Genomic DNA, 11762 nt, shown 5'->3' with positions numbered 1-11762 from the left:
TTGCTTGGATATTGGAATCGAGTCCATTCTTCCGGCCACCTTAATAACTTAAGAGGATCTGAATTGGGTACTAAGAAAGATCAGTTATTGTCGGAACAAGCGTCTTTTGCAAACAGACTTTCCATAAAAAATAATCACTCAATCAACCGCATAATTGCATCTTTTGCAACTCGAGTCCATCAAGATATGCCATTTAAGAAGGTTCTATTTGAAAGTAAGGCCTTGAGCACATGCTCTCCACAAGAAAGATTTAATTTTTAGGAGAGAGACATTGATCAAGCCTAACGAAAGTCTCGCTTTTGCTCCAGAAACCGTAATGGGAGACAAAAAACTACGAAGGACGTTGCCTAGAGACAGGAAAAGTGTGAAGTGGCATAGGTAGCTAGACATAACAACATGGTACAAATTTGGTTAACACCTCATGGCCGGTGAGAGAGAAGATGAATTTTGTAGCCCTTAACCATCTTATTGGTTTTGTTGGCCACTGCTTTAAAGACATCGCCCTTGAATAGTCCCATCTCTACCAATAAACCCAATATTAGGAAGGAGCTTCGTAAGAAACCTTCAAGATGTGTGAGAACATCACTCGAACCTTGTAGGTGTATTAGGATTTTACTTTCATGGGTTGATCGATCTCTATTTCGGAAATTGTTTGTTTTGATTTTGAGTGAAATAGAAATAAAATGGAATAGAAATTCTGAATAGTTGATGAGTTGTTTCAATTTGAAATTAAATTTTCCTTTTTTGGGTAGAATTTCACTCTTGCTCTTAAAGAGTACATGATTAATTTTAAAATACTAATTTCATGATATAAAGAAAACTCTGCCTCCATTGTTTCCTAATGGTCACACCACCACCACTACAACCATTTTTTATCCTGCCCTAGCTCTTGTCCTTGCCTCCGCCTTTGCCATCCATCCACCCACCCTTCCCAACCCGTATCCCTGCCTCCACCTCTACCTCCGCCTTCACACCCCAACCCCCACCATGACCACAATCAATCCCACCCCCACCCTAAAAGAAATATAGAACATTTATTATACAAAATTGAATTACCAAATAGACTTCTTAATCTTGAAATATTTCATTTTGATGCAATGAAACCATTTTAATTTCTTGATCAACCAATGAAATCAATCCAAAATTAAAATATAAATTATACCAAATCTCGCTCCAATGTGAGGTCAGATTTTTCCAAATTTATTTCTTGACCGCTTGACTTAGCTGAAGTTTTAGTCCAACAACTTATAATTAGTTCTCCTTAAACTAAATGCACATAGCTCTTAAATTACCGTTGGCTTTAATAGCACCATAAATAAACCTAGGGGTCCACACACAAAGTCTAGATTCTAGCTTTCTAGAATCCATTTATGAAATGTGATCTAGTGACAATTTTACCGTAAATTACATAGAGAGGGAATCATTTTATTCCTATCGCACACCCAAGTGTTATCCTATCTTAAACTGTACCAACAGATCCTACCCGTCTATCTAAAATCACCAGCAAAGAGATTCCACATCTGCCGTTCAGTGGACAGGAGATATGGCTCCACCATGAGCCTTAGGATCATCTATTCCATCATTTTGGCGAGCAAAAGGCCACATTGATTGCTCTTCTTGCAGCTGCTCCACCTTTGATGGGAGCAACCGTGATTGCATGCAATAATGTTTGATGGACTCGTAACCATGATGTGGCACTTTTTGAACTACCACTTGGAAAGTCAAAAAAAAAGAGGTAATGGAAGAAAAAGTAAAGGGTTTGCTTTGCAGCTTTCAAACACTCTTACTAAACCAGTGGGGACTTGGGACCCACTCTTTTTCACTATCCTCTTTCCGCGGATAGACTCTGCCCTCGAAAAGATTAGATGGGAAAATAATATAAGCTGCACGACAAGGGGGTTATTGTTAATGTCACGAGACAAGTATTTGTCACTAAGGCTTTGTTTGGTTGTTGTAGATTTCATTCATACCGTATTGGTTGAGTATAAAAAAAAGTTTAAGGATCAACTTTTGTCACATATATTTCATTTTTTTTTATTATTCTTCTTTTTCCTTGCGTGAGTAAAGTCTTCTTAAACAATTCCTTAGAATGTAATAATAAAAAATCTTGTGAAAAACCACGAGATGGTTCTAAAAACTTGACATTCACATATGACAGGGACAAAAATCCATTTCAATCAGGCAATATCAAGTTTAATGACTACCTATCCACCGAGAATAATCCCTTACGTTCTTGATTCATGAATTTAGAATCTATTAAATAAATAGACAAAGTGGATTAAAAAATCCGTGAACCATAAACGTAAGAGATTGAGTCCTTACTAATTGGCTCTCGTCATGTGGCCTTTCGTGACAATAAGAAACTCACAGGAAATGTGACGTTTATCATGACCCATGAAAAAGTAGACAGCTTTTCCCCAACGAAGCCGGTGTAGTAGTAAAGTGCTACAGTAATAGCAACTTCGAAGTCTCTGTTAAATCTCTCTCTCTCTCTCTCTCTCTCTCTCTCTCTGCTCCGCCAATCTCGCCTCCTTTCTTCTTCTTCTCCTTCTTCTCCTTCTTCAGTGCCGAGTCTGCCGACTTGGGAAGACTTTCCTTCCACTATCCTTTCCCTTTTTAGTTTTGGGAGTCCACTCCCCATTTCTTCTTCTCTCTCTCTCTCTCTCTAATGTCCGAACTTCGGGCTTCCACCATGTCCTTCTTCTTCCTTCTTTCTGTTCCCTTCCTTCTCTCTCCCTCTTCTTCTTCTCCACTAAACAACTACCCCTACGGTAAGCTTCTCATCTCTCTCTCATCCCATCTTTCCCCTGTTTCTCTCTCTTCATTTCCAACTGTCACTAACCATTTCAAATGCAGACACTTCGTACAGAATAGACTGCGGCGGCAAAACCAACTTCACCGGCAGCTTCAACGACTCATGGCTCTCCGACCAATTCTATACCGGAGGCTCCCCGGGCTACGTCTCCGAACCTCATCTCTTCTCCCAGATTCAGGAACAAACCGTCCGGTTCTTCCCTATCTCCTTCGGCAAGAAGAATTGCTACATCGTCAATGTCCCTAATGGCCGTTACTACATCCGTACATTCACCGTCTACGACAACTACGACGGTGAGCTGCATTCCCCAAGTTTCGATACCTCCGTTGAAGGCACCCTTGTCTTCAGCTGGCGCTCGCCATGGCCGGAGAGAATAAGCAAGTCCGGTGCTTATTCGGATCTCTTCGTCTTCGTCACTGACGGCGAAGCTGATATCTGTTTTTACAGCATTGCTACTGATCCTCCCGTTATTGGATCTCTTGAGATCATTCAGGTCGATCCATTGAGTTACGACTCTTCGGCTACTGGTAATAACATTGTTTTGGTCAATTACGGGCGTTTGACTTGTGGTTCTGATCTATTGGGTTCGGGGTTCAGCAATGACACTGATTTGTTCGGCCGTGCCTGGCAATCCGATGCCGTGTTCCGGCTTGGTAACATGGCCGCCATTAGATCTGTTTCGACTACGAGAACTATTCTTGGCACTGAGCAACCTCCGAATTACTTCCCGATGCAGTTGTATCAGAGTGCGGTTACTGTTACAGGGGGTGGAGCTTTGGAGTATCAGTTGTCTGTGGATGCGAAATCGGATTACTCGGTGTGGTTTCATTTTGCGGAGATTGATAGCAGCGTTACGCAGGCCGGGCAGCGGGTTTTTGATGTTTTGATCAATGGGAGGAATGTTAGTAGGATTGATATTTTTAAGCGGGTTGGGAATTTTGTGGCCCTCAATTGGCATTATACCGTCAACAATTTGAACAGTACGGTTTTGAGTGTGAAGTTCCTTCCTGTGGTTGGTGCTCCGTTGATTTGTGGACTTGAGAATTATGCTCTGGTTCCCAAGGATCTGTCTACGGTTACCGAACAAGGTATATGGGTAATGTTATAAGTTTGTAAATTTAGAGTTGGACAAGAAGTTGCAGAAAGTTAGGAGCTTGAGAATACTTTCGCTGATTTTATTTTTTTGGTGGGAAATAGTCATATAATTTGATGTTGATTAATGGATTCTTTTTCCTTCTAATGGGCAGTGGTTGCGATGCGAGCGTTGAAACAGACTCTGCGTATTCCTGACAGAATGGGTTGGAATGGAGATCCCTGCGCTCCTCCTAAATGGGATGCTTGGGAAGGAGTTACTTGCCATCCTAACGCTGGCAAGTCTGGCCTCGTAGTATCCCAAATGTAAGAACTGTCTCATGTTTATGCAAGATTTTTTTATTTTTTTTTTAATTCTTAGCGATCAAGGCATGTGTTTAGCAATTTTTTTTTTTCAAGGAAAATAATACGGTAACTGTGAAGGCTTTAATATCCAAAGATGATAAACATTTTGTGGTACAGAGACAACACTAGATAAGGGTTTCTATTCACGGAAGAAGAGCATTTTCATTATTGAATGATGAATTCCAACTAGTGTGTGACTTGGAAAGTCACAGCTGTATATTGACTTGGTTCATTTGCTCCAAAAAATGGACAAGAGTAGATGGTTTCTTATTGAACTATGTTCGTCATAATTTCGTCCTGATATTATATTTTTTTTATATGATGTTGGTATCGATATATTTGTACAGTTTTTTTTTTTTTTAATAATATTGGTTCAAAAGTTTCATTAATGGAATTTTCAAATTTGGTAAACAAGTTTTCTACATGGCTTGCCCAATAGCTTATGTCTGCTGGCCAGTATTTTTCTGTCACGCATATTTCTGATTTGGCTGTTCTTACCATTGGACTGGTCAGTCACATTTTGGATTTTCCATGTGTCAAATTTTGTGCTCCATCTCTAGAGTTTCCACCATATGGGCGGCTACCATTTTGTCCTTTCGAGTTTTGACAGTTAACTGTCTTCAGAATTATTCTTTTTCAACCTTTTCCTAAAGCCTTATTTCTGCATGTTGTGGTCTGCATTTGGATGAAAATTGCCAATGTGGAGGCTGATGTGGACATTACATCCAGTAGTCCACATATTTTACGAGCCATCTGAATTGCCATTGGGCAGGAAAACAAGGTTTTCTGAGAGAGGCTATCTCCATGGGCTGTGGAAATAACTCTCTTCCTATGAATGCTTCAAATTATGAACGGTATGTGTGTCTGCCAATTCATGTGTGCGAATGAGAATGGGAGAAATGCAATCTTTGCTGCACCTAAGCTGGATGCTTTGCCATGTCTGGGTAACATAGCTGATAGCTTCAAATTTCAGTCCATGTGAAAAATCAATATTGTTATTGATGTTATTCTCTTTTGCAAATGTCAACAGTTTATATTCATCATTTTTAAATTGGTCAGGAATTACTGTCTCAAATTATAATTGACTATGAAGTCATGCTTTCAACATTCACCAACATTCATTAACTGCCTCCTAATTCACTAGTTAAGCATTGGGGTCAATTGTTTTCAGTTACATCCCTTCTAAGAGGTTTCTTGTCAAAACAGAGATCTTGGGAGTCAAGGCCTGAAAGGATATATTAGTGAGCAGATCGGCCTTCTTACAAACTTGGTAAGCCTGTAAGTATCAACTAATTATTTTTCTCCTATTGTTTCGCATGAGATGCATGTAAAATCAAAATTGGCTTGATTTTGCCACGTGCTATTTTTTGTTTTCTTCTTTGAATGAAAACTACTGTTCAGGTAAGTATTAGTTCATGTGGGATCAAATTTTTTTTTGGATGAATAAATATATATATATATATCCAAGAAAGAAGCAGAATATAGAAGGGAATGGAGGGTGGGGGAGAGGCTGAAAAGCCAACCAAGGGAACAAACCCAGTAAAAAATGGGGACAACAGCTAGGGGATAAAAACCGTCAAAAGGGTCGGGGGGAGGGGGATAACATAGAACACGGAGCCCCAGGAAGCAACAATAAGCTTGTTCCTTGGGGAGTCAGTGACCGAGCGGTGGGAGAGAGCAGCGAGTTTGGTGCTGACGTCGAAGTAGATGGCATTCCAAATCTTGTCAAAGGATTAGGAGTTTGATGTCTATCTATGAATGTTTCTCTTCATCTAAAGGTGGTTGATGGTGGCACAAAAAAGCAAAGCTTACCAGTAGTGTAAAAAATGGTGGGCTTTTGAAAGGTCATCAACCCAGAGTCATTCCCTACTGCAAGGAAGGACTTTTCTACTAGAGGGTCAACAGCGAGAAAGGACTTTTTTCAAATGGTGGAGGAAAAGGGATAGGAGAGGAAAATATGATTAGCATCCTCAGTTCCTCTCCAGCAAAGGCAACAAGTAAGATAAACCGGGATATCATGATAAATGAGGAAAGACTGCGTAGGGAGGTAGTTGGAGAGAGCCCACCAAGCTGTGAAGCTGTGAGAGGGGATGTGGCCTTTGAACTAGAGGACTTTGTGCTAAGGAGTAGGAGGGACTTTTTGTCTCACATAGTTCTAGGCAGACGAGAAGCTGAACATCTTGGAGGGAAAAGGATTCCAAAGGATGGAATTCTCCATTCCTCTATGGCCCCGGGGGGGGGGGGAGGGATCATGGTTTAATGTATCTTCTATAACGATATGATACCCTTTAATACGTATCTTAAATTTTGCCGACCGATACCGATACTGATACTTTGATCCTTGGGGGGGAGAGAGGTCCAGATGCTAGCGAAGGAAGGATGATGGGGAGGGAGGGCCCATCCATCATTGAGGAGGATAGATGAGACAGCAAAAACTGATCCAACACCTAGGAGTAGACTGTCCTGGGACTGATAGCGTGGAGGAGAACTCCGGATGTGGGATCATGTTAGTTCAACTGGAAAATTTAAATGAAGTATCAGTTATTTTGTAGCAAAAATATTTAAAATGAACTTCATTAGGTTCAAACAGTTTGTTTACAATAGATTTTTGAATAATTTACTTTATGAGATTATAGTTCTTGGGGCGTTCTCCTGGTTGAGTGAAGACAACTGCGATGGAGTGGCTGTGAAAAGTACCATGAGTGTTAGCCGAGACATGGTTGTTTTTCATGACTTCAGACGGGCAGGCGAGCCTGTGTTTACCCACTTTGTAAACATAATTAATAAAATACATCCATAAAAGATCTGAAAATTATGATGTTCAAAGTTTTCTGTAGTTTGAGAAATAGTTGAGCAAAAAATGGGACGAGTGAGAGAGAGTTTTAGTAGCTTCTGAAGGCTGGGAGATCTCACAAAGCAGAAATATTGGGTCCTGAAAGTGTTGAAGCAGGTAACAAAAAGCGAAGAAATGGAAATCAATTTCGTGCAATGTTTAATGGTTAAAGGCCACATTCTCATCTACATCTCTTGGTGGTTTACATGCGCAAATGCATGCAATTGACCGCCTACTAGTGTTTTGGTCTTTTTAACATCTAAATTGAATATATCATTGACGGAAGAACAAACTTTTTGGTTATCTTCTTTAACCGTGCTGTATTTTTCTTATGTACTGCTATTTGATACTTTAAACAACAATTTTGGGTTTAGATGTTGGCAATCTCTCTGTTTCTTCAATTTGTAGTTAGCCAAATAAATTTTTTTTACCCATAAAATAATTGTTCTTGATAAGGTGTGTTCTGCACTTTTGATTCTGCAGGAACTTAAGTTCTAACTCTCTGGAAGGCACTATACCTGCAGGGCTTGGTCAAAAGTCACTTACACAATTGTAAGCATAACATATTTCCTTTGAAACAATGCCACTTATCATATTAAGTTCTTAATCCTCCAAAAAACTTAATTAGTATATTTAATGTAACCATTTCATTAGTAATAATCCCATATGATATGCTATGAATACCCCCACAACATTAGTAATAAACCCCATACGAAGCACAACAAAACAGAATAGTAATAATATGGGAATACCCCTTAGCCCCAGGTCACAGATTATGTTAAATCTCAGGAAATTAAGATGCAGCAGCAACAGTTAGGGTTCAAATCCCCATTGGAACTATGACTTCATACCATGAAACAAACCCCAAAAGATTAGATTATAATTCTGGACAGGATACAAGTTACCTCAGTTCTTGTATTTAGGTCAAAATAAGAAGATTTTGATATCTCGGTAACCAGGCCACAAGGAGGCCCGAACTTCTGGTCGAGTGGGGCCCCTAGGGAGGCCATTGATGCCCAAAAGCTGCCCCTTAATTGATCAACAAGTGGTGAGGTCCGGGAATGCAACCTGCTCCCCAGAAATCTTCTAACCATTAATATTGCAGGCGCTATTTTGCAGTCTCAGATGAGCAGCACAGCAGCAGTCAATAGAGGTCTTCAATAGGTCTCGGATAAGCCCAAGTGTGCACAGAAAAATATAAGACACAACTCAGAAGATGGGGGAAGAAGAAGAATTGATGGGTAGAAGGGGGATGGGAATAGATGGTTATCATAGACTAGTCATCTCACCTTTCATTGACTCTCTTCAGTCAGCCTCTCTCGGGGCAATGGTTTAACAAGCTTCATACTTCTTATTAAATAGCTGGGATACCTCTATGGGTCGATTACATTATATAGGCAAGGAATGGTTGCCTCCAAAACAGAAACTAAGAAAAAGGAAACAAGAAAAAGGAAACAAAGAAATTAGAAACTCCTAAAACAAATAAATATTGCTTGTCTTTGGACTAAGTAAAGACAAGCTACTAATTACAAAAAGGAAACGAAACAAAATGGAGACAAAGCTTAAAAGGAAACAAATGTCAGTCTTCTAGAAGCTGTCCTTGTAGTTTTCTGTCCAAGACAAGACATAAAATAGAAACTTAACTAAATCACAAATAAAAATAGGAAATTATGGACCCAAATCACTGTTCACATGAACAATGCCGTGTGTCCATGTGAACAGTAACTCGTGAACAGTGTTTTCCCCTGAATTTTATTACTGTTCTCTTCTTCTTAATGATGTGATCTACATCATTTAAAAAAAAAAAAAAACTGCTAAAAGTTTTTTAAGATTGTGGTTCCTTTATTGTTTAATTTTTATCCTGCACAATATTTTCTGGGTTAGTATTTCAAATAGTTTTGTTATTTTGTAATTACTAAATTGAAATTATCTGCAAGTTCTATATTTCATTTTCTTTCTTATCTGATTAGACACCCTGTGGTCCGACTGCACCTTCCCACCCACAAGACAAAAGACAAAAATGTGAACCATTAAATCATTTCGTCTTTCTAAGTATTGTATGATTTGGCACAATTATTTAGCTCTCTGAACCGGTTACATCCTGTCAAAAGATCATTATATAATCGACTGCCAAGCCATGACTCCAATTCTTCACTCATCTTCTAGAATCTGGACAAGCTCTTTGCTTATTACACATTAAATGATGAATTAACCATGATTCCATGTTCCTAATTCTTTTCTCACTAGATGTTAATGCTCTTCTTTTATTTTGTAGGGATTTGTCATCTAATCTGTTATCTGGGTCTATACCAGATAGTCTATCTTCTGCAAGTCTGCAACTTGTGTAAGTAATTTTCTTTACACATGTTAAAACTCTCTGTGTCTCTTGACTCTCTCCTAAATTTTATTGTCTCATAATGAAGGTTATCATAGATATATATTTTTTCCTTATAAATTATGGAATACTTATTGCATTTATTGGTCATAATGTCCACCAAGTAAGAACAATGATGATAAATGTTCCTTCTTAAAGTCTTGAATTGAATTTTATTTCTTGCATGTCCATTATTATTACTTAAATATTTGAGACGATATTGCATCATTTTTTCATTTTTTTTTTCTTCATTACTATTTTGTGTTTCCCTTATTCACTCTTTAGCTATTTTACCCTGCTAAGTTATTAGGGCTGCTTTCAGCTTAATTGGGTTTCTGAGCCCATCTAATGGGTTTTGGAATGGAAGGCTTCCAAGTAGATTTATGAAGTAAAGAAGGATCTAGAGAGCAGAGCTAAGTGCATTTCCAAGTGCTGTGGGTTTGCCCCAGGATCTGCTGTGGGCATGTTTAAAGAATCTGGGACACTATGTATGTCGAGCAGCAGGAGAACAGGGCAGCAATGGGCCATCGATTAGTGCCCCTTCTAGAAGAATATTTTGGGGATATTTTCTGCAGCACAATTGCCTAATCTGGTTGTCACTTCAGCCTTCTAGAAGACCCCAGCAGCTACGATCGATTTCAGGCACATAGAGGATTTGTTTCCCTTTTGTTTGTTAAGAACCACGATAGGGGGAGTGTCCCTATGATGCTTTCCTTTATTGCTGTATGTCTTTAATTGTTAGGAGTTAGGAGGAGTTAGTTGTCAGTTTCCTAGTCTAATTAAGTTTCCTGTTTAGATTAGGTTTAGTTTCCAATTCAGATTTCAATTGTATTTACGAGTTTATAAATAAAGGCACAACCCATAATAGAACTCTACAGTCTTGAGTCTGTTGTGGATTCAGCAACTTCTCTATCATCTGTCTCTTCTCTTCTTCTTCCTCTACTGGTCCTGGTTTGTCAAACTAAGCTTTAGTAACATTGGTAGTTAGAAATTTATTTCCTATTTGGTTAGCTTAGTGATTAAGTAATTAATTTCCTTTTTTTATTTGTTAAGCAAAATATTTAGTTGATATTTCTTGTCAAGCAAGTCAATCAGTTTAGGAGAGTTGGTTTACCATTGGTTATTTCCTATTTTTTAAAGGCTTCTCAGCCTATTTAGAGACACTCATTGTAAGGTCTTAACAAGTTTGAACTTACATGGAATAACAAAAGAAATGCCACATCCCGTATTGCTTGTAAGCTTGACAGGATGCTTATAAATGAAGCTTGGCTTTCTGCCTTCCCCTCTTCCCATACATCTTTTGAACCCCCTCCACCTTAGATCACAGCCCCATCCACCTCTCCATCCTCCCCTACACTTCCTTTGGTCCTAAACCCTTTAAATTTTTTGACATGTGGTCCTCCCACCCTGATTACATCACTGTTGTTAGGGATGCCTGGCTCAAGCCTGTCCATGCCTATTCAACCCCCCTCATTGCCTTCGCCAGAAAGCTCCGAAATGTCAAAGAAGCCTTAAAGTTTTGGAATACTAACACCTTTGGGAACATCTTCTCTCGTCTATGATTGCAGGAGCCGGCTCTCCTCCATTCAGATTCGTCTGCAATCTGATCATCTGAACTCGTCCCTTGCTACAGAGGAGAAAGCTGAATCTGAATCCCTTTCTTCCCTCTTGGCCCAAGAAGAAAGTTTCTTAAGGCAGAAATCTAGAATCAATTGGCTGGAACTAGGAGACTCCAACTCCTTCTATTTCCATCGATCCTTGAAAGCCAGAAGCAACTTCAACTCTATTTCCATGCTTTCATCTCTAGACGGTTCCCGAGTTACTAAGGTGGAAGAGATAAAAGGGGTGGTGGTAAATCATTTCAAGCTCTTGTTCAATCCTGTGACCTCCATGAGCCTACCTATTCCCGAGGGCCTTATAAACAAGCTGGTTCTTGCCAATATGGCCCCTATGCTCTGGGCCATTCCCTCTGATGAAGAGATTACAGCTGCTATTCTTTCCTATAAAGCCAGCAAAGCCCCTGGGCTAGACGGATTCAATATGGGCTTCTTCAGCTCTGTTTGGGATATCATAAAGGAGGACCTTATCAATGCAGTAAAAAGCTTCTTCTATAATCTGAGTTAGATCAAGGCTATCAGTCATACTTTCCTTTATCTCATTCCTAAGAAAGATGGGGCGGATTCTATGAATGACTTCAGACCAATCTCCCTTTGCAATTCGCTTTACAAGTTTATTGTAAAGATTCTGGCCAACCGGATCAAGATCATCATCGACTCTCTCATTAGTGACAACCAGTCTGCTTT

General features: G+C 39.4%; 1 protein-coding gene across 1 annotated transcript in view; it reads left to right on the top strand.

Moving 5' to 3' along the window:
* Window positions 1-2479: 2479 nt before the first annotated feature.
* The window catches only part of LOC122079572 (receptor-like protein 4), a 37190-nt gene continuing 27907 nt past the window's right edge, over window positions 2480-11762 (top strand). Inside the window, exons 1-6 of the mRNA XM_042646152.1 lie at window positions 2480-2771; window positions 2857-3903; window positions 4063-4213; window positions 5459-5530; window positions 7569-7637; window positions 9361-9429. Coding sequence (XP_042502086.1) covers window positions 2669-2771; window positions 2857-3903; window positions 4063-4213; window positions 5459-5530; window positions 7569-7637; window positions 9361-9429 — 1511 coding nt within the window. The 5' untranslated portion in view covers window positions 2480-2668. The remainder of the gene's footprint in view (window positions 2772-2856; window positions 3904-4062; window positions 4214-5458; window positions 5531-7568; window positions 7638-9360; window positions 9430-11762) is intronic.

This window comes from Macadamia integrifolia, chromosome 5, assembly GCF_013358625.1.
Source record: "Macadamia integrifolia cultivar HAES 741 chromosome 5, SCU_Mint_v3, whole genome shotgun sequence".
NCBI classification, from domain to species: Eukaryota; Viridiplantae; Streptophyta; class Magnoliopsida; order Proteales; family Proteaceae; genus Macadamia; species Macadamia integrifolia.
The sequence above is the reverse complement of the archived record's forward strand: the minus strand, read 5'-3'. Positions and strand labels throughout refer to the sequence as shown.